This window comes from Ursus maritimus, unplaced genomic scaffold (genome assembly GCF_017311325.1).
Source record: "Ursus maritimus isolate PB19 unplaced genomic scaffold, ASM1731132v1 scaffold_21, whole genome shotgun sequence".
NCBI lineage: Eukaryota > Metazoa > Chordata > Mammalia > Carnivora > Ursidae > Ursus > Ursus maritimus.
The window spans coordinates 8639929-8663172 of NW_024424564.1; the positions used below are offsets into that span (position 1 = coordinate 8639929).

Below are 23244 nucleotides of genomic sequence, written 5' to 3' on the forward strand. Positions count from 1 at the left end.
AAAATGTTTAGGTTTTACTAATGATAACTTCACGTTACCTGCCTTGACACCATCCAGGCATTCTAAAACAAATATATTTCCAAAATAACCAGAAGACACGTTACATATAACATGGGAAGAAAAACTTCCACATGAGAAGCAGTATGAATGAGATACTGAAATTTAGATTGATTTATTTAACAAGCATTTCCTAGGATCTATTTCAAGGGGACACTGAAGTGAGAGCTTGATTAATATGAGATGCCTTGGTTTCAAGAGAAAATGGTTAAGCCTTCTAAAACCTTCTGTGGCTTCTCGATACCCTTACCGTGGCCTCTCAAAGCGTGTTCTGGCTCCAGCCCAGTTCTCCAGCCTCATCTTGTACCTTTTCCTTATGCTCTTGACTTCAGCTACTGGCCTCATGTCAATCCTGGAATCCCTCTTGTTCTTTCCTACCTTTTCCCCCATGACACTGACTTTCTGGAAAATCCAGGTCAGCTGTCTTATAGAATGTCACCCATGCCAGGTCAAGTTGAACATATTATGTATGGCCTGTTTTTGTACAGCACTAGAGCTAAGAATAGTTTTTATATTTTTAAAGGGTTGTAAAAAAGAGAAAGAGGAGAAAGAAGGAAAGGGAGGAGGAGGAGGTGGTAGGAGAATTATGTGATAAAGACCATATGGCCTGCAAAACCTAAAATATTTACTATCTGGCCCTTTACAAAATAGTTTTCTGACTTCTGTTCTCAATCTTTCTGTTTCCTCGTGGTATTAGTCTGTACCTCAGTTTCTTGGATTTTAGGCAAGTTGGAAATTAGATCTGGAAATGTGCTATCCAATATGGTAGTCAGGCAGGCACGTGTAGCTACTGGACACTTGAAATGTGGCTAGTCCAAGTTAAGACGTGCAATCAGGGTAAAATACACACCAGATTTCAAAGATTTAGCATGAAAACAAGAGAGTTAAATATTTCATTAGTGATTTTTATGTTGATTACCATATGGAAGTAATAATATTTTGGATAAATTAGATTAAATAAAATGCATCATTAAAATTAATGGTACCTGTTTCTTTTTTTAATGTGGCTACTAGAAATTTTTAAATTAGATATGTAGTTCACATTATATTTTTATTGGATAATGCTGGTGTAGAGCCTTAATTAAAATCAGGTTAAATGTTTTCGGCAAGAATCCTTCATAGCTGATTTTATGTACATCATACCACGAGACACAGAACATCAGTTTGTCTCATTAATGACACTAAGTTTGACAACCTGATTAAGGGATCACTGACAAATATCTTCATTGTAAAAGTACATTTTTCCCTTTGCCATTTGTAATCAAGTATAGCCACAGACTATTGAGCCATGGTTTCTCATTGACTTTTCACTTAATGGTTTTAGTATCCTTTGGTGGTCCTTGCTTGAATCAGTTATGACATCAGGGATGGTAAAACGGTGTTCTATATGTTTAGAATTTCTTTTTAAATTTCTTACCTGGCATTCTTTCCTTCCTTTCTTTTCCTCCCCTTTCTTTCTTCCTTAAGAAGGTTTTGTTTTTGTTTTTAGTGAGTATCACAAGGGACACATCCCTTAAAAAAAAAAAAGATTTATTTATTTCAGAGAGAGACAGAGAGTGTGGTGGTGGGAGGGAGGGACAGAGGGAGAGGGGAAGCAGATTCCCTGCTGAGCACGGGGAGCCAGTGCTCTGCTAGCTCTCTGGACCTGGAGATCAAGACCTGAGCCAAAACCAAGGGTCAGATGCTTAACCTCCTAACTGACTGAGCCACCCAGGTGTCCCCACATCATTTCCTATGTAGTCGGTGTGTTACAATCAAGTGCAGTCATTGTTCTTTTTGATACTCAAATTTCCCTAAATTTGGCCAGTGGAAGTCCCTTCAAGCTGGCTCCTGAATTCTTTCCTCATAACCCCATTGGTTGTTGAGGGCTTCCTCGTCATCTGGTATAAGAAGCCCCAGATCTACCTCGTATTTTCCTTGTTTTGGAGGTAGAAACGGCCGTTCCTTAAGAAGCCTCCACTTCTTTGAATGAGAAATGGAATTCCAAAACCAAGATCAGGGTGGTAGATGTGATCAGAGTTACTGGGGTGACATTATAATCCAGGCCCTCTCAGTAGACAGAACTAGAAAATATATTTTAAGAAATCACAAGATCATATTGATGTTTCTTGAATTAGTTAATATTAGTTTAATATTATAGGAGTTTTTCTTATTTTGTTTGTATTTCTTTTCATGTACATTAAAAACCTTCATTTGATGAAACAAAGACATTTATTTATTTGCTTTATCCTACAACACATAATTTCAAAATTTTAATAACATTATTAAAACTAACACACCATAGTGTGTGTTGAAGTTCAAGATTACTTTGTAGACCTTTTGTCCCCAGCATATACCTTACTAAAGGCATATAGTCCAAGTAACTTACAATATTTATTTGAGGGGCGCCTGGGTGGCTCAGTTGTTAAGCGTCTGCCTTTGGCTCAGGGCGTGACCTTGGCGTTCTGGGATGGAGCCCCACATCAGGCTCCTCCACTGGGAGCCTGCTTTTTCCTCTCCCCCTCCCCTTGCTTATGTTCCCTCTCTCACTGGCTGGCTGTCTTTCTCTGTCAAATAAATAAATCTTTAAAAAAAAAATTATTTGAAGTATTCAAAAGTAACTGGAAGTAATTATTTTCCCTGAAAGGTTATGTTATACATTTGAGAGACACTTTGATTTGTTTCTGTTTGTGTTCAATTTTAGGTTTGCTTTTGGTTTATTTATTTTTGAATATATGAAACATTTGCATGGTTCAGAAGTCAAAACCATTATAAAAAGTTAAACTCAGAGATCTTATCTTATTCCAATCCTTGTCTCCTCTATCTTGTTTCCATCGTACCTGAGGTAATTATTTTCACTAATTTCTGGGTTTATCTCTCCTGTGTTTCTTTTCCTTCCTTCTTCCTTTCTTCCTTCCTTCTTCCTTTCTTCCTTCCCTCCTTCTTCTCTTCCTTCCCTCCTTCCTTTTCCCCAAACAAGCATACCCACGTACACATAAATAAAACTATATGCACTCTGTTTTTGCTTTTTCTTATTTAGTATATCTTGGGAACCACTCCCTATCAGTTCATAGAAATTTTCCTCTTTCTTTCTTTTTTTTTTTAAATTACTGAAGAATATTCCCTTGTGTGGATATGCCATAGTCTATTCAATAAGTCTCTTACTTAAACACATTTCTGCTGATTCCAATCATTCGCCACTATAAAATTCACTACACAGCAGATAACCTCATGTCTGTGTTGTTTTGTGTTTGTGGAAATGTACCTTCAGGGTAGATCCAGGAATCTCATTTTTAGAAACATCCCACACGATTTTGAGCCAGATTTGAGTACTGTTGCTTACTGTGTAAAAAAGGTAAAAATGGTATTCAGGAACATAGAATTGTTACCATAGATATTTTTTTTAAGTGAAGAAACAACAGGTAAAGAAGCAAAGTTCTCACCATCCTGAATCCTCACCTATAGTACTTAGAAAAATGCAGCCGAGTTACATAAATAGCAGCTTAACTTCTGGAGTCTTGTGCCCAAAGCACCATGTTGGTATCAAGAACATCCTATGTAGGGGCGCCTGGGTGGCACAGCGGTTAAGCGTCTGCCTTCGGCTCAGGGCGTGATCCCGGCGATCTGGGATCGAGCCCCACATCAGGCTCTTCCTCTCCCACTCCCCCTGCTTGTGTTCCCTCTCTCGCTGCCTGTCTCTATCTCTGTCAAATAAATAAATAAAATCTTTAAAAAAAAAAAAAAAAAGAACATCCTATGTAGACATACATACGTGACCTGGACTTGGGCAGCAGATATCTTTCAGTTTAGACACGCTGCATCTGAAGTAGCCATGGGCCATCCAGGAGTGGCGTCTAATAAGCAATTGTGGGCACCGGTATGCAGATCAGGTTAGGAGTCATTAGCATGTAGATGACTGAGTAGGTGAAAGACAGATTGAGGGGAGGAATGCAGAGTGAGAAGGTGCTCAGGATGGAACCCTGGGGAATGCTAGTGCTTAAAAGGGCAGTAGAGGAGCCCAAAGAAACTATCCATGGCTAGAGAGGTAGGAGGAAAACCCGAGAACACAAGTCAGGAAAGCCCAGGGAACACAGTGTTACAAGAAGAAAATAGTTACCAGGGTCAAATATTGTTGAGAGGTGAGATAAGACAGAGGCAAGAAGGTATCCACTGGATTTAGCAACAAAGAGACCAGTAGTGTGAGGGAGCCGATTCAGTGTTGTGGTGGAAACAGTAGCCATTGTGAGTGTTAAGGAAGGAACTGAGGCTTCCATAGAAGATGCTTGGAAACACTGGTGTTCTGTGAGCGGCAACATAGGTTTTCTAAAAGCAACAAAAGGAGCTACTTGTACCCAAAGGGAAAAAATCAATTTTAGTATTTTCTCCCATAGATTTTTCTTAAACCTTTCGTGCTGGCTATTTTTTATGTATATTAGAATCTATCATAAAATGGTTTGGGATTTAGCAAAGTGCTTAGTTATTCTGGGTTTATTATTAATAGAGTAATTTCAGAATAAACAGTATAAAAATAGTAAGGTAGTAATATACTATATGGTGTTCCTCAAAGAGTAACAAGGCTTTCAAATAGTATCCCCATCACGTGTGGGAACCATGGCTCCACAATAACTCTTTTAAGCCACTGCGCTTCTCTTCTACTTCCCTTCCCCAGTCCTCTCTATACTCTTGGCTATAAATAGATGCTTTTTTGCTCACAGCACGTAACAGTCCAGCTTAAGGAACCTTGGGAGTCCAGTGTGTACTCACAGAGGAAAAGATGAGAAAGACTTTGAATGTCATGTAATCCAGCAGTTCCCCAAACTGGCTGAGCATCAAACGAATAACCTGCGACGTGCATTAAAAAGACAGAATCCTGGGTCCCTGCCTGGATCTCGATACAGTGCGTGTGGAATGGGGCCTAGAGAACCGTACCTTGAATAAGAGCCTTTGATGTTGTAAATTTAACTCCTTAAGGAAACGGAGGACAAAAGCAGTCATGGGTAAACGGGTCTCCCGACTGGAGATTCGCTGTTCTGTGCTTTGAGTGGTGGTCGATTGTCCTGAAGAGCATCTGGGTTTTCGTTTTAGGGTGTTGGGGAGGGCTTGCTTTTCCAGGCTCTTTAGGCTCACTAGACATGGCCTTCCCTCACGTTTCTCTCTCCGGAGGTGCTAGAGGTTCCGCAGGTGCCACAGCTGACGCGGCCCAGCCGGCGGGTTAGGTCCGGGCACCGCGGACCCTCAAGTTTGGTTGCCCGGCGCGCACGCTCTTCTCCAGCTCCCCCAATCATCCCCCCATCCCGCCCCTGCTGAGTCTTATCCCCGCCTCGCCGCTGCCCCGCCCCTCCGCACGCGCAGGCCGCTGTGGGGGCGTTCCCGGAAGTTACTAATTCGCGGAGCTGATTGGCTGATCTGGCCGTGTACCCTGCCCGGGTTTTCCGGAATTTGGGGAGAGTTGCAGGGGAGCAACATGGCTTGTTCGAGTCGACACTTGCGGGAGCTGCAGGGACCTCTGCTCCCACCCAAGGACTTGGCAATGGAGGACGATGACTGTCTGAAGGAGGACGTAGAGGAGGATGAAGACCTGGAGTTTGTCGATGCCGAGGAGCTCTGCAGTGGGGGCGTAAAGGCTGGCACCCTCCCCGGGCGCCTCCGCGGTGAGGAAGCTTCCTGCTCCCTGGGGATGGGATTGGAGGATGCAGTGTTTCCTGTTCTGGCCTTGTCCTAAGTAAGGCGCGCCCCATTGCTGCTAGCCGACATCTTTTTGGGATGGCCTAGGAGTTTCATCCTACTTAGGATAAGATTATGTAAATAAGTAACAACAGCAGTGACTTGAGTAATACCATGTGTTAAGCTTGTGCTCAGAGTGTGTTATGATGTTCACAACTCTTTGAGGTTGTTTTACTTTTATAGTCGAAGAAACAGTTGGATGTCGATCCAGTATTCACACCCAGAATTAGAGTTTTAAACTATTTTCCTCTCCTGCCTGGAGTCAAATATTTATTTTTCAGCTACTTAGAAAATACACACACACACACACACACGAAACACCTCCAGGCGTTGTGGGTTCATTAACTTTGTGTGAGTAACGTTGTGATGTTCGTTTATCTTGTGTAGTTTCCTGTGCTATAAATAATACCTGTTATGTGTACATTGTGACTGTTATTTAAGAAAATTTCAGTGGTAAGACCAGTAGAATGTTCTGTGCTGATGGCATTGTTCTATATTTGCGCTGTCCAGTACAATAGGCACGAGCCACACTTGGCTATTAAGAACGTGAAGTGCAGCTAGTGCAACTGAGGAGCTGAATTTTAAATTTTGTTTAATTTTAATTAATTTAAGTTTAAATAGTCACATGTGAGTAGGCAGCACAAGTTTAGACAGAAAGTTTTCAAGTATTTGTAGAGGGTTTACTCATTTATTCTAAAAGTTTTAGTAACTGGATACCATGTTCCAAGCAGGGTGGTGTTTGTTGCTAGGGGGGTATACCCGGGAGAGATAAGATAATGAGGTTTCTGTCTTAATGGGGCTTGTTCTTTGGTGAATTAAACAGATATTACAGAAGTAACTATAATATTACTTAGTTCATAGAAGGAATAATAACTAGTGCTATGAGAGGTTATAATCTTGAGATTCAGGGAAGACTTTCCTGAGGAAGTGACGATTAAATTTAGAGGTCTGTAGTAAATGGGGGTAAACTGCAAGGAAGAGAATATTTGAGGCAGATGGCATTGCTTATGCAAAGGCCCTGTGGTGGAAGGGACCATGTCATTTTTTAGAAACTGCATGAAGATCATTTTTGGCTTAGGTCAGAGTAGCGGAGAGATGACTGTTTTTAGAAGACAAACAGCAGACTTTTGCCATGTACCATACTTACCTCTCGGAATACAAGGACAGGTGAAAACACTGTCTTATTCTAGAGAGCTTACAGCACAGCAGAGTGAGACTGATTAACGGGTAAGTGGAATGTAGATACCCTAATAAACGTCTGTACAGGGTGCTGTGGGGGGAATAAAGAGAGTGGTAGATTTGGTAAAACACTGAAAAAGAGGTTTTAAAATTTCTTAAATTAACTTTTTTTTAAAGTTGTAATTTCTGATGAAAACACTCAAGAGCAATGTGACGTGTTTGGACGTTTTCCAGTAACGGGTCCTTGGTGGCGAGTGAAGGTGCAAGTGAAACCGATGGGATCAAGGAGCTACCAAGTTCAAGGATTTCCATCTTACTTTTTACAGTCTGATATGTCACCACCAAATCAAAAACAAATCTGTTCCCTGTTTCTTAAAGACTGTAATTTCCCCAGTGATTATGTAAATAAATTTTTAGAGTGGGTAAATGCTGTATCAAGCTATAAAAACCTCAACTTTGAAAATCTTAGGGAAACATTAAGAACTTTCCAAAAGGCAACTGGAAGGAATGGTCAAAAACAGTCTACACAGAATGAACAGGAAGAGTCTCTACCAGAAAATGAGATGTGCCTCCCTTTGGAAAACACAAGTAGGTGTGATTTTATCATCCAGTATTATGATAGTGTGTTTAAGAGGTCACCACTGTAGTATCTTGGCCTACTATTCTTTTTTAAAATGTGTTTTTGAAAATGTGTTTCTGTTGCTTTTGGGTTTGTCTTTGTAATTTCCAGATTCCTCATCACTAAGGTGGAGAGGTTGGGTGAGATGATCTTTAAGCTCCTTTCAGTTCCTCCCCAGCTCTAAAACTGTGTTTCTCTCTCACTTTTGTGTACATGGGATTACCTTGAGTCATTAAGAAAAAGTTCAGTTGTTAGTTATTCAGTTCCAATTATTACTCTGTTTAAGAAGGCAGAGGAGAACGGTAGGAATATGAGTATTCCATTTGGAAAGATTTCAGTCCAAAATGGTATAAAGTAATTTTTTAGTATGGTTTGTTATCTGGACATTCACGTGAATGGAATATTTCATTTCTTAATTATATCAAATAAATTTGGCAGGACATCACTGAATGACTTCAATGACAAAAGAATCATGATTACAGTCAGAAAAATGATTATAAAGGTTAATATGTCAATGATTTATTTCTTATGCTTAGCTTTAAATTTATCTTTATATCACAGAGTCACAAATTTTACTCTGATTATATTGTACACAAGGAAACAGAAGGCTAAGAAGTGGTTGTCTAAGCATTCGAAGAGCATAAATTTTGGAGTGAAACACAGTGAAAACCACTTCAGTACAAAATCAATTGTTACAATACGATCAATTTTCTTGCTGGTTAAACTAAATTTATTTCTCTCTCTCTGATTTGGGTTTTTGGAACGGGTTGTGCTTCCAGGAGAATGTCCATCACATCGGTGGTTCTGTGAGCTCATTTGTATGTTTTGATTTGTTCTTTTCTATTATCCTGCAGTTCCATTTATAAGTGTAATGACAGCTTTGCAGTTTCCAAAAGTAATGGAATTCCTTCCAGTTCTTCTACCTCGACACTTTAAACGGCTCATAAGCTCAGGTTCTAAGGAGGTGTTGGAAGACATAGAAGAGATGTTAGGTACACATCCGTGGAAACTTGGATTTAGTAAAGTAAGTAAGACATTTACTCACCATTTAGTAATCTTATGTAAGGGTGGATTTCTCAAACTTGACATCTCTTTCAAAAGAAAAAAGTCATATGGACCTCCATGTTGATTTTTCTTTTAGTGTTAGAACCAGCTGTAAACTTCGTATACCTGTAGCTCTTATGCAGTAAATTTATGAAGGAAAACACACTGCCAGCATTGATGACATCGAAATTGTCAGTCCTTTAATTATATAATTTAATTTAGGAAACATCTTTTTGGTAACTAAATGGCCATTTGCTGTGTGAATGTAAATCTCATTGAAGACACAAGTTCCTATGAATTTGGCAAATCCATTTTAACCCGCACTTTCCTGTTTGCACTTTTGGAAACTTTCATTATTCATGTGGTACATCATGATATCATTAGAATATTTCTTTGGCACAATAATATCACTTCTATACGATTCCACTTCTGTTCTTATCATTAGAGACCAAGAGTAGGAGTGGCACTATCAGGCTTCAGTGGTGTTGGAAACCAAACGCGGCACTAAAATGTTGGCCGTACTTGATTATGGGTGGTTTTCCAAATGAAAATACAATTTAAAAATTCTGAGAGAATTCTCGAATCCCCAAGAAAGTTTACCGAACCCCTTCCCCTCAATTTGAGAAATACGGGAATAATGAATTTGTTTCCTACATAAAATGATGATGATTTCAGTATGTTTTGCAAAATGAAATTCCAGAACAGTAGATTATTATGTATATTCAGTAGAGAAGAGAGGCAGAGCAATGTACATCCTGGGACTCAAGTAGGAAGAGGAGACTTGAAGTGCCACTGTTTGGTGTGGAAATCACCATCAAGAATAAAGACGTTACTGAGATATTAGATGGCTGGGGCTGCCAGCCCTCTAAATGCGTGCTTCACACCGTAGTCCGGATGGCTTAAACAATAGAGATTTATTTTCTCATGGTTCAGGAGGCTCTAAGTCCAAAATCAAGCTGTTGGGTGGTTGGTTTCTCCTGCGTCCTCCTTAGCTTGTGCATGGTGGTGAGAAGACACTTCTCCCTGGTCTTCACATAGTCTTCCTTTGTGCCTGTCTGTTGTAACCTCCCTTCTTATAAGGACACCAGTCATACTGGATAAGGGCCCACCCCTTTGCTCTCATTTAATACCTATTTAAAGACCGTATCTTCAAATATGGCCACATTTTGGCATACTGGCACATTAGGATTTCAACATATGAATTTCGGGGGCACATATTTCAGCCCATAAAACATGTATGGAGGGCTCCAGGTAGGATGTCTCTGTGGAAAAAAAAAAATGGAGCTGGTGGAGAACCTACTGAGTGGATCATGGTGAAGGAAGTTTAGTGCCCCTTCTGTAGAGTTTGGGCAGAATTGTTGAGAGGCACGTAGAAACCTAAACAAGCCAAGAAAGTGAGGCGGTCATGAACTTCACTATACACACAAGAGTTTGACACAAAAGTTAATATAATTGTAGTATATCATGTTCAGCTGTGAATCCTATTTAACAGCGATTTAACCAAAATGGATTAACAAAATGTATTCTATAGCTTTTTTTCAAAGTGGGAAGAGGAGAAGCAGGTGTGGAGGTGATGGTATGAAAGAGAGAGAGCTTTTGTAGAGAAAGACTTCCCGTAGGAGGGAATTAATACTAAATATCAAAAATTAAAAATAAAAGGGTAGTATAAACAGTACTTAGAACAGTGTTGACTTTATAAGGCATGGAAAGGGTGAATCAGGGGATTCCTATCTTTTGCGATAAGCTTCGTAGTGTTATTTGACTTTGAAAACTGTCTGTGTATTGTTTTGAGAAAATATTGTTTTAATTAAAAATTTATATAGATCTTTAATCACAGTACAACAAAAACTTGGTGCTGTATTAGGGACTCAGTTTTTTCTCCAAATTTAGTTGATATACATGTCCTCTGGGACTTAAGCAATTATTAACGAATAACACAGTTTTGTGTAATTCTGATATATTCATCAACATTTATGATTTTTATAAAGCAACTCGAACTTTATTTTCTTACAGATAACCTACACAGAACTGAAGCTGTTGCAATGTGAGGCAAGTTGGACATCATTTTGTCAGTGCCAGTCTCTCCTCCAGTTGATGAGTGATTTGGAGAAGAATGCGTTAATAATATATTCGAAACTGAGGCACATATGTCGAGACCAAGGGCACACGTGCATTGAAGAAGCTGACTTAACTTCTAAGTTGTCAGACCATATGTCCTTCCAAGACGCTTGGCAGTCTCTGAAGTTTTTGAAGGACATTGGTGTGGTGACATACGAGAAGGGGTGTATCTTTCTTTATGACCTTTACCAGGCTGAGCGAGGCATTGCCTCTTCAATATGTGACCTGATGACGAGGCCTCCGTGGCACTTACAGGTCGATGTCAAGAGGGTGCTTGCATTAATTCACACCACAAAAGCTGAGAATTCAAGGAGTGACGAGACACTGAATGGAAGTCAATGGGACGAAACAAGTTCAGAAAATTGTGTGGACGTTCTGGACCCACAGGACGGTGGCGACCATGTTTGGAACGACGGTGAAAATGAAGTGAACGTAGAAATAAGTGCCGCTCAGCTGGATCGGGGTCAGGTGGCTGCTCTGGAAATGGTTTGCTCCAACGCCGTGACGGTCATCAGTGGGAAGGGCGGTTGTGGGAAGACCACCATTGTTAGCCATCTTTTTAAGCATATGGAGCAGCTGGAAGAAAAAGAGGTAAAAAAAGCCTGTGAAGATTTTGAACAAGACCAGAATGTCCCAGAAGAATGGCTCACCTTTACCGAGCAGAGCATCCTGAAGGCAGACAAGGCCATAGAGGTGCTACTGACGGCACCAACCGGGAAAGCGGCAGGCTTATTGCGAGAGAAGACTGGTTTCAACGCTTACACGCTGTGTCAGGTAAAACTTTTTCCATTTTTTTCTACAGAGAAAACATTTGCCTGAAAGGCAGGCTTTCTTTTCTTCCTGATGACGCTCAGTAGGTACTTATCGAATGTCTCAGGGATCCCTGCTTTGTAGTAGCTGAACATTTAAATCAGTGCCACTCAGAACAGCTGGTCTGTAAACTGTGGCCAGTTTGCAGGGAGGCGGGGGCCAGTGCTGGGAAGGCCGTCGGTACAGTGCTTCTTCCATGGAGAAAGTCTCGCTGTGGAAAAGAAGTCAGCCAAACTGAAGTGTAGGCTTCATGATGTAGTTCGTTTAGGTTCTGGTCCAAGCTTTATCCTGGGTGGGACTGGTTCCAAGCGTGTTCCCGTCCGCAGACCTTATTTGAGAAGCATTTGTGTTGGAAGGAAAAGGTTTTATTCTATTTTACAGAAGGAAAACTCCATAGAAGGGAAGACTTTGATCATCTGGTTTAGTTCTGTATCTCCTTCACCCGCAACAATGCCTGACCAACAGTCATGTAATACAATTTTCAAATGATATGCTTGAAATATAGTTTTGGCTGTAATTAGAAGTCATGAGATTTTAAACTTCTAAAGAACTGGAGAGGTTTTTCTAGGTCTGACCTGCCATTTTATAGATCAAGGAACTCGGTTGTTGGAAGATTTCTGGAGGAAATAATCATTGATTTGGACTCTAAAGGACAGAGAGGCTCAGGTGAAGAGAAAGACATTTTATTTAGAGGGGAGGCCTTTCCACAGGCCTTGAGGAGAATGATCATGGTGTGTATAGATGGTTTTGAGGTGACTGCATTGGTTAGAATGAATTCTGTGTATTGTAAAATCATGGAAATTGAATTTGGTTCAGACTGGGAACTAAGCTTTAAAGTTTGCAAAGTATCTCATCAAATCCTTGATAAACCAATGAAGTGAGTAAGCAATATTATCTCCATTTTACAGAGGAGCCAGTTGAAATTTGAGGGTATTAAATGACTTGCTCGGGGTGCCTGGGTGGCTCAGTCATTAAGTGTCTGCCTTCGGCTCAGGGCGTGATCCCCGAGTTCTGGGATTGAGCCCCGCATCAGGCTCCTCTGCTGGGAGCCTGCTTCTTCCTCTCCCACTCCCCCTGCTTGTGTTCCTTCTCTTGCTGGCTGTCTCTCCCTCTCTGTCAAATACATAAATCAAATCTATAAAAAAATAAAATAAAATAAAATAAAATAAAATAAAATAAAATAAATGACTTGCTCAAGATTGTAACCAGGTGTAGAGCTAACACTTGGATTCAGATCTGTGACCTCCCCCCTCATTGCTCTTTCTGTAGTGCCATAATTTCCTCCTTTATTATGGATCTTGCATACCTAACACAGAAGCTTGGACGTGGTTTACTGGGGAGCCATTTAGGATCCTAAGCAAGAGAGTGAAATGAAGAAAGCAGTTTTAAGGAAGATTACACAGAATCACAGAGCCGTGAGCCACCTCAGAAATGACATTATGCATTACCTTTATTTGTCACCCAAATGAACATAGCCCTAGAGAAGTTCGGTGTAGCTCACTGATGGCTTGGCTTGGAAGAGGAGAGCCAGAGAGGCATTGTTACTAAGTTTCGTCTTATGTTCTGACTCTGATCAATGGGTGGTATCTTAATATCTGCTTGGGATGCTGGGAGAATATTTCTGAAGCCACATATAGAGTCGAGAGAGAGTGTAGGGCCATAGGAAAGGCACTGATGTGTGGCACTTATGCCATTTATTTATCATCCTTATGCTAGGGTCACCCAGTTACCAGATGGAGCAGATAAAAATAAAAATATTTTTTTAGTATAAACATGTACCAAATATTGCATCAAACATACTTGCACTAAAAGGTCCTTTATTGTTTATCTGAAATTGACATATTTTATCTGGCAATCCCGTTTGGGTTAGCATGTAGGGGAATAAGGTTGTAAAGCTGTGGGAGTAATCTAGGCTCATAGGTGGGGCCTGTATTGAGTTGGTCGCACTAAGAATATAGTGGGAAGTGTCAACCAGGCATTTCTAAGATCACCGATTGAATCTGTAAGATACAAGGAAGCAGTTAGCAGTGATTCAGATGTTCTTTTGAGACAAGGCCTTTGAGAGAATGGGGGTTTTGCTGAAGGGAATTGATGCATCTGGGTGGAAAACTTGAAGGCTTTTACTTAATAGACATCTTGAATCTAGCTTCAATAGAAAAGTAAAGATACGAGAACGTTTAAGAAATCTGTGTATGTATATAGTGTCTCTATGTATATACTCACAACATAGAAACATTTTGGGAATGATGTGTACCAAAATATTTCATGTTCTCTGGTTTTATTTTCCAAAATTTTCTCATCTCTATTTTTTAAATAGTAAATATTACTATATCTTTAATAAATAGTTTTTTAAGTTGTTTTGTTGTTGGTGATGGTGGGTTTTTAAATGTTGGGGAAGTAGGGAAGGTTAGAATATTAGAAGAGGGGCGCCTGGGTGGATCAGTCATTGGGCATCTGCCTTTGGCTCAGGGCGTGATCCCGGAGTCCTGGGATCGAGCCCCACATCGGGCTCCTCTGCTGGGAGCCTGCTTCTTCCTCTCCCACTCCCCCTGCCTGTGATCCCTCTCTTGCTGGCTGTCTCTCTCTCGCTGTCAAATAAATAAATATCTTTTTTAAAAAAAGAATATTAGAAGAAAAATAATATTTTCATAGTTAGTTTGGGAAAGCAGCCTTTTATTTCCAGGATGGAATGTTACTGTTGGGAGGAGGGGAGGGCTGAAGTGACCGGGCCACCTCAGAAGGCCAAGAGGTTTATTTAGGAATAGAAAAGAATAGGGAGCTCTGTCTTGTCAAGAGCAGTAAGAGAAGTGTTGAGATTTTTGCATTGCAATAGTGGTGTGTATGAAGATTGTTAAACACATGTAGTACTTATCAGGAAACTTTTTTTTTTTTAATATTTGATCTTTTTTGTTTTTAGATTGGTTTGATCTGTCTTTTCTGTGTATACATCCCTTTAGGGTTTTAAAAAGTTTTAGCTTTTGGGGCGCCTGGGTGGCTCAGTCGTTAAGTGTCTGCCTTCGGCTCAGGGTGTGATCCCGGGGTGCTGGGATCTAGCCCCACATCAGGCTCTTCCGCTATGAGCCTGCTTCTTCCTCTCCCACTCCCCCTGCTTGTGTTCCCTCTCTCGCTGGCTGTCTCTCTCTCTGTCAAATAAATAAACAAAATCTTTAAAAAAAAAAAAGTTTTAACTTTAAACAAAATCTTAAAAAAAAAAAAAAGTTTTAACTCTCTATTTCTTTAGCCTGTTTCCCTGTGTGGCTTTACCTACATCCTCCCTCCCCCATTTAAGAGTTTTGTTTTAAAATAACATGTTATTAAGATATTCGTTTGTAGAATTTGTAACCTGAATTTAGAAATGCCATACTTTGCTTTGTAGGTCAATTATAGCTTTTATTTATGGGAGAAGAAAAGCCCGGCCAAGAACCGTCCATGGAAATTTTCTTCAGTTAGAGTTCTGGTTGTGGATGAAGGGAGTTTGGTATCTGTCAGAATCTTCAAATCGGTTTTAAAGTTACTGTGTGAGCACTCCAAACTGTCTAAGCTTATTATCCTTGGTAAGTTAAATATTGTTGGAATCATAATTGTCTAATTCAAAGCATGGCAGTTGGTTGGTTGCTTGTACCATTTCACCGTTTTAGTATCCATATTCCACAGGTGGAAAGCCGTTTCTCAGAGCCCGCACCCCAGCCACCCCGAGTTCAGTCTGACCTCTCCCTCTGTCAGCGTGGGTGGTTCTTGGTGTGGGCCAGGAGATAGCAGACCAGGCTGCGAAACAACGTAGAGTCGTAAGGGGCTACTGCTAGTCACCTTAATGATGACTGTTAAAATAGTAAAAATGTCACACTTAGAGTAAATAATGATGTAGATCGTTTGGAAATAATAAAAAGTCTGAATTATAGGGGCGCCTGGGTAGCGCAGTCGTTAAGCATCTGCCTTCGGCTCAGGGCGTGATCCCGGCGTTATGGGATCGAGCCCCACATCAGGCTCCTCCGCTGGGAGCCTGCTTCTTCCTGTCCCACTCCCCCTGCTATGTTCCCTCTCTCGCTGGCTGTCTCTCTGTCACATAAATAAATAAAATCTTTAAAAAAAAAGTCTGAATTATAGACCACTTAGGAGTGAAATTATGATTTTCAGCTAATAACTCAAGTCAGACATCAGTAGCCTCTTAAATTCTTTCCCATTCTGGTGAGATTTAGTTAGATTCTGTTGGGTACTACTGGTCTATAGACTGTATAATTTCACGGAGAATCATATTGTGAGAATCAAATTGTATGCAAATAATTCTCTTTGGTCTTTGAGGATGTGCTATAAGCAGTTGATTCTGTTAATGGCTTAAGCATTCCCCTAGTTTCCACTGAGAGAATAGTTTGTTGTTGTTGTTGTTGTTGTTGTTGTTTTTAACTCCATGGTTGGTTTGTTTAAAGAGATTTCTAATAGAGACAAACATTATCATTATATTACAGGAATTTATTATCAAATATGTTGGGTTCGTTTATTTTGTATTTTATATATTTATTTTATTTATTTGAGGCCGTAGATTCTTCCAGGTCTACTAAGACGTTGAGCAAGATTGAGTAGGTGACTGAATACCATGTAGCTAAGACTGTAAGGCCTGTTTTTCTCTAAAATAGATGCCCCTACACAGTTTGTCTGGGGTTGTAGGTATGAAGGAAATTCAATTCAGGTTTCACCTTACTGTGTTATCACTGTTTTTTCTATCTCACACTGTTTACTCTGAATGCTTTGTTGTTGTTAAATATTTTTAAAGAGTTAATGTTCTTAAGTAATTTTGGGGGGGCTTTCTTCTTAGAATAAATCTTTATAATTATAGCATATAGCAGTAGGGAGAAATAAAAACAACTTCTAAATTTCAGGAACCCTGTTCCTGCAAGCCTACTATATCTTATTCTCCTTTCAGGTGATATTAGACAGTTGCCCAGCATCGAACCTGGTAACTTGCTGACAGATCTTTTTGAGACTCTTAAGTCAAGAAATTGTGCTATTGAACTAAAGAAAAACCATAGAGCAGAATCTGAGCTAATTGTGAACAATGCCACAAGGTATAGTATAATGAACATTTTACATTTTCTCTCTGTTGTATTAGAAATAAAAGGTATAAAAATACCTGTTAGCCTTTGAATAGGGCACTTGAGTGTGGTACATTTACTGTGCCCTTCTAGCAAACTTATTCTAGCCTTCAGGTCCATATGTACCTTTTGCCCCACAGTTAGAAAAACAAAGGTAATATTTTTCATTACTGGTCCAGCATGAATTATTATTGAAATTTAAGAGTGAATGTGTTTTCCTAATTTAAAAAGTATATATGTGAATCAAAATTGCATCAAGCTGAGAGACTAGAATAAGCCCAAGGGGAACAGAAGACTTGGAAATGAGTTCATTAGAGTTCAAGGGAGAATGGGGAAGAATTATCCCCTAATTTTGTATGGAGAGCTCCAAGCCAAAAAAAAAAAAAAAAAAAAAAAAGGAATATGGTATTTTGCTCCTTGATGAATCCTGGTGGCACCCATGGCATATTGCTCCCCTTAGTGTAGAAAAGAATCCTTCTTTTGCTTTAGTCTTTGCAACGCCTACAGGGTGATCCTCCGTAATAGATCTAATGGGATCTCAGAATACTAAGGGGCTATTCTATTCACTGGGACAAAATTTATCTTTGTTTTTTGACACTCTTTTATGAATGTTGTTTTTGTTGCTTGAACATTTTCTTGGTTGGATTCAGCAGAAATTAGAACATTCAGAACTTCCTTTCTCTATGCCCCTGTCTGCCCTGGATAGGACTGTGAGATTATAGGAAGGATTGACAGAGATAGGGTAGGATGTTGTAGGTTCATGTTAAGACGTTAAGCAGATGAATGCAGTTGGATGATTGGTCACTTTAAAGTCTGAAAATCTCAGAAGGATCTAAAGCACATTAGATTTCTTAGAAGTCAGTTTTATCTGAAACTTAGGAATTCCTTTTACTAACCCTTTTGATGTCATTTGAGCTGTGCTGCTTTCTTCATTCCTTCTTAATTGTCATCACCAAATATTTAATGTCACAGGATCCCAGTGATAGCTGGGAAGGACTCCTAGAGTTAGAAGTGTGTTCCGTATTCTGGGTCAGAAGCAAAACAGGAAATCCATGGTGATTCTCAGCACCGCCACCATTAGATCTGGGATATTCCAGCAAGGGCAGCCTTCTTCCCTTTCCTCCCCTTCAACCCTGTGGGGAAGGGTTGAAGATGACAGTTGGGTACCACTAGCTTTGATAGCCAGGTTGCCGTTAGGTCTTTTCAGGGAGTTGGTCTTCTTCCAGATAACCAAGGAGAGGCTCTGTTATAACAAGTCACCTGCCCTGCGCTCTGTTTTCTGATAGGATTTGCTGGTCTTGGGAAAAAGCAAAAGAAGTTTGAGGGCATAGAAGCAAAGAGATGTGGACACAAAAAAAGGAAAAAAGACTGACGTAAGCCTATGGAAAAGGCCCCAAAGAGTCCAGATTAATTGAAATAGAGAGGGCTTATGTGAGCCAGAAGGGCCCAGATTTGCCTCCTAGCTCCTCTGCTTTCTACCTGTGTGGCCGTGGGCAACCCACTGCGGTTGTGTAAGCCTCATGCTACCCACCTGTGAAATGAGGATAATACCTACCCTGCATAGTTTTTGTGGTCTGGAGGAGAGTAGGTCAAATTCTCAGAATGGTAAATTCCCTGGCAGTTTTTTCTAATGCTTTTAATTTGCTAGGGGTAGAGGACTGTTGGTAAGTGTAACATTATGGTCTTGCTAGTTCTATTTTTAAACTCATTTACTATTTATAATGCCTATATGGGTAGCCTTTTCATCTTATTTATTATCTATTAGCAGCTATTAGTTATTGTAATGACATCTCTGATATGAAGACGCATTTTTGGGTACTAATATTCTTGCTGTGTTTTTTTATCTTCACTTAAGAATCTCAAGGCGCCAGTTTCCAATATTTGATGCAGAGCTGAATATCTCTGATAATCCAACACTCCCTGTCTCAATACGAGATAAAACATTTATTTTTATCAGACTCCCAGAAGAGGATGCCAGCTCTCAGTTATCGAAAAATGATCCTCACTTTTGTAAGTATAAACTTCTATATCATGTAGGGTTACGATTTCGGTTTTATAAGGTACTTACTAAATGACTCGTTATAATTTTATTTGATGGTAAAGATAAATATTGCTAGTAAAAGTTTAGGTACTGAAAATAAATAAATTATTCAGCGTCAAATGCAGAGTACCTTAGAATTTTGTGAAGTAAGCTCTCCCAACCCAACATACGTAACCAGATCTGCCTTAACGGAGCATTTGTATACCATCTCATGCTGGAAGGCATTTGGAGGGACCAATGACACACGTAAACACACACATGCACATGTACATACGCAAGAAGTAAGCTCTTGACACATACATACTAAGGGCCCAGTAAGTATTTGTTGAGCGAATAGATGGATGTAGATGATTAGTTTAAATGGAAGCAAAGCGCCAGGAATCCAAGTTCATTCAGAAGAAAGCATAGCCTAATTAATGAAGGTTTTCTCTTATAGCAGTTGGAAAAGTAATTACATTTGTTATTTTGGGTACATTTGTGAACCAAAAATAATGGTCAAACTGTTGCCAAGTTGAGTTCCTACTCATCCTTTCTGTTTCTTATAAAATGGACAGGCATTGCTTCTAATTATGGGTCTTAGGATGACAACATTAACAGGGGCAAAAACACAGGAAATACACAGCGTCTTTTCCCCTCTGTGTATGACCCATGTCACATCACTTTACCATTTGTAAAATGGGAATCATAGGACGCTGCTCGTGGAGCTGTTGTGAGGGGTGAGGGCATTCGTCCTTTTCGAGGCACTATAGAACTGTTAGTTTTTTGTGAATAATAGATATTAAATGATCTATTACAAATTGATTAAATCTTTTGATCTTTATTTGTATTCTAAACATACTTAGCAAACTTTTTTTTGATAGCGTAATGGTTTACTCAAAATGAATTAGTGAAGATTTACATGATCAGTACTGAGACTTTATCATTCTCAAGGGTATATCCTAACTACTTAGCCACTTCCACTCCAATGTGCAATTAAGGGACATCCTGCTCTATGTGTCAGCCTCCCCTGCCTTGTGGGTCGTAGTCACAGTTCCCTGGGGTTGGGGTCCATTCACACGTTATAATAATTTTTTCTCTTTCGAAATGGGATCATATAATACATAGTATTCTATAAATGCCCTCTTGATTTTTTTTTGATTGTAGAAATAACTTCTATTCCTTAAAAAAGGTCAAATAATTCAGAAGCGTCTGAAGTAAATGAATATTTCCCTGTTATCTTCCTCTCCGTTTCCCCCAAGACAACCCCCAAAAGGCCACATACTATTACTCTTACTCATCCACTGCTCTTACTATGTGGTAGGTTTGGTGTTGGTCCTTTTAAACCTTATTATGTTCATACACAAACATATATTATTTATTTCTGTCTTATGTAAATGGGATTGTAAGCTGCGCATTGCTTTGTGATTTTATATTACATCTATTGTGAATAATTAATAGGTAATAATTATTCTCACAACAGTTCGGTTAAGAGTAGGTACTAGTACAGATGAAAAAGATGAGACTTAGCTGGTTAAGGAACGTGCCCTCCTTGCCACTCCATTTAGATCTACCTAAAATATGATTGGTTTTATTTCTGGTGCTTTTCTTTTTGTTAATGAGAATGTACTTTAAGAAAAAGAGTGGCCTGTTTCAGAATGGCAGCAGAGCTCAGCTGATGCTGTTTTTCCATCTCAATTACAAACTTCAGCTAGAAAGTTAGTCCCTTCTTTAAGAGAACTGAATAAATATTCCTTAGAGAGAGGCATCTAGTACTTTTCCATTAATAATTAAGTTACCGAGTAAATTATTCCCCTTATTACAAAGTACAGAGACCGAAGACAGGCTTCATAGCTGGGCTGGAACTTCAGAGATGCGGAAGTGTGAGAAAAATGTGTATCTTAGAATCAGTGAAATACAGCGTATGTATTGATCTGTAAGATGGTGAGAGAATGGGGGCGCCTGGGTGGCACAGCGGTTAAGCATCTGCCTTCGGCTCAGGGCGTGATCCCGGCGTTATCGGCTCCTCTGCTATGAGCCTGCTTCTTCCTCTCCCACTCCCCCTGCTTGTGTTCCCTCTCTCGCTGGCTGTCTCTATCTCTGGCAAATAAATAAATAAAATCTTTAAAAAAAAAAAAGATGTTGAGAGAATGAAGAGAGCAAGCAGCAGAACAGTGAGATCCCGTGCGTGTAAATGAAAACAATATCCTGTGATATAACCTTTGGAAATTCCTGCCCTGGCAGGCCAAGGGTTGGCTGGGGGTGAGCTGAGTAGTGGCCATTTTTTAGTGAGACTCTTCCCTTCATCTGAACGATGAAGGGCTCAGTAAGCAACTCATTTCGTCTTCCTAGAGCAGGGCATCACGAGGCCTGGGCTTTTTCATTCGCCTCTGATTCATCTGCTACGAGGGGAAGGCACAAAAGCCTAGAATGCTCTTACCCATATTTTTCTGTCTTCTCTGTCTCATGGGAAATGTTCACTGTTGTGTACTATTGGTAAGACGGATTAGAGGAAGTCTATTTCTCAGCGCTTTGAGGGAGGTGATAAGTGGATGTCATCATTGTCAGTGATCTGAGGTCTGAGAGAGGGAGGCCAGCCACCCCTGCCATTTGGAAAATGACTTTTACTTCCAAGAGCCTCAGCTTCACATTTGTATCTAGAACGTAATCGGTGTTTGTGGTCAGTCTGTTTCATAGCGTGTAAGGTGTGGCCACTCTCGGGATGGCTGCCCCTGCTGTGCCAGGGTTAACCTTCTAGTTGCTGGATCATGGGGAGGTCTGGGGGTCCCCGGGGTAGCAAACACATGGTTGGGGTGGGGGTGGGGCATTGCAGTGTTTGGAGAATAGCTATTTTCCATCCTTCATGGAAGTGTCTCAATATTTTATACTAAATATCAACCTTGGATGTAATACCTGCCTCCTGTAATGTTGTGAAGATTAGATTCAGTGAAATAACGTGTGCAAAGCATAGAGAGCTTCAGATTATAACTCATCTACCACCGAACTTCAAACAGAAAGAAGTCTTACCTTCCGGGAATTCTGGTGCATAGTTTGTCCTCTTGCTCATATTTTAAATTCAGCATTCACAAACCGTCAGTGATAAATGGTTGAAGTACAGATTCGGAGCTGTCCCGGCTGGTGGCTGACATCTCCGTTGAGGACAGGGTGTCTGGAACCCTCATCGTTCTCTCTCTGGTGCTCTGGCTGCTGTAGAAATGAGGTTGACGTTCCCGTGGCCGACCTGTATTATATTTCCCAGAGCCNNNNTCGCAGGAATGCTGAGTTAGTGGCTCCATCAAAACACTGTTGTAATTTGGTGCTTTTCTGTGTTAACTTTTTTCTCTTGAATTACCAGATTTATATTCTGCAGTTCAAACCTTACTCAAAGAAAATGACCTACAAGATGCACAAACATCCCAATTTATTGCATTTAGAAGGTAAAGCATTTACAGCATTTTAATGTTCTTAGTCCAGCTTTTAAATCTCATAACTTACATAGATGCTGTTGAAATGGGCGACTCATCATTCATCACTGCTGATTCTCTCTCTGATTTTGAGGTATTTCTTTGTTAGACATGGCAGAGGGCAGCTTTTAAACAGGGTTCTTTCGGGGCACCTGGGTGGCTCAGTCGGTTAAGCATCCGACTCTTGATTTTGGCTCAGGTCGTGATCTTGGGGTCATGGGGTCTGGCCCACATCGGGCTCTGTGCTGAGTGCCAAGCGTGGAGCCTGCTTGGGATTCACTCCCTCTCTCTCTCTCTGCTCCTCTCCCCACTTGCATGGTCTTTCTCTCTCTCAAAATAAATAACATCTTAAAAAAAATAAAGAGGGCTCTTTCTACCAAATATTATATTTGGAAACTCCCATGAAATCTGAGTAGTGGAACAAAGATTTACGTGAAGATAAAAATTACAGAGGCACCCGGCTGGCTCAGCCAGTGGAGCGTGGGACTCTTCATCTTGGGGTTGTGAATTCAAGCTCCGTGTTGGGTGTAGAGATTACTTAAAAATAAAAACTTTAAAAAAAGAAAAGATAAAAATTACAAAGTGCTTTTTCCTGGAGGGATTCCTGGAAACTTTTTATAGCGTGTAGTACATTGTCATCATCGGTAACGAGAGTAAGTACAAAACAGGTACCATTAAGGTGACCCTTGCTCGTTCATGTGTTTCAGGCAAGACTGTGACGTCATCAACGCCTGCTGTTGCAAGCACTACACAGGCCACCTAATCAAGTGAGCGCTAAAGATCTGAAAGCTCCAGGAGTAAATAGCTCCTGGAACGAATAAAGTCCTTCTTTACTCACCGTTCTTTTATTTGTCTTGACATTTATCACTGTAGCCACGTATTTAAAAATCTTTTTCACTCTCCTTTGTGAAGTCAAGTGCTCTCTTCAATTAAATATAATATGTATGCTTAGGAACTGACTGTAAGGGTAATCAGTGTAATAAAAAAAATAAGGAATACAGTTTCCTTGTGGTTTTCAGATTGGCAGCCTCCAGCTTCTCCAAGATGAGTGTGGGGAATTCAGAATGCTTTCCCAATACGATACGTGTGTAGATGTGTCCCCGAACCTTAGCAACAGGATGCCGGCAGAGAGCACCTTTGTGGACA

General features: G+C 40.2%; 1 protein-coding gene and 1 long non-coding RNA gene across 5 annotated transcripts in view; one reads left to right on the top strand and one right to left on the bottom strand.

Moving 5' to 3' along the window:
* LOC103656850 overlaps positions 1-5363 on the bottom strand; it is a 43189-nt gene extending 37826 nt beyond the window's left edge. For both annotated transcript variants that reach the window (XR_005836668.1, XR_005836669.1), the window contains exon 1: positions 4966-5363. This is a non-coding gene — a long non-coding RNA (uncharacterized LOC103656850). The remainder of the gene's footprint in view (positions 1-4965) is intronic.
* A 102-nt stretch (positions 5364-5465) lies between these two features.
* HELB (DNA helicase B) overlaps positions 5466-23244 on the top strand; it is a 30895-nt gene continuing 13116 nt past the window's right edge. Inside the window, exons 1-9 of one of the 3 annotated variants that reach the window (XM_008684255.2) lie at positions 5466-5687; positions 7117-7527; positions 8413-8582; positions 10616-11494; positions 14907-15084; positions 16449-16590; positions 18473-18627; positions 21990-22071; positions 22806-22865. In XM_008684255.2, coding sequence (XP_008682477.1) covers positions 5501-5687; positions 7117-7527; positions 8413-8582; positions 10616-11494; positions 14907-15084; positions 16449-16590; positions 18473-18627; positions 21990-22071; positions 22806-22865 — 2264 coding nt within the window. In that variant the 5' untranslated portion in view covers positions 5466-5500. Of the gene's footprint in view, positions 5759-7116; positions 7528-8412; positions 8583-10615; positions 11495-14906; positions 15085-16448; positions 16591-18472; positions 18628-21989; positions 22072-22805; positions 22866-23244 lie in introns of all 3 variants that reach the window. The other 2 variants (XM_008684257.2, XM_040637233.1) reach the window with 2 other exon arrangements.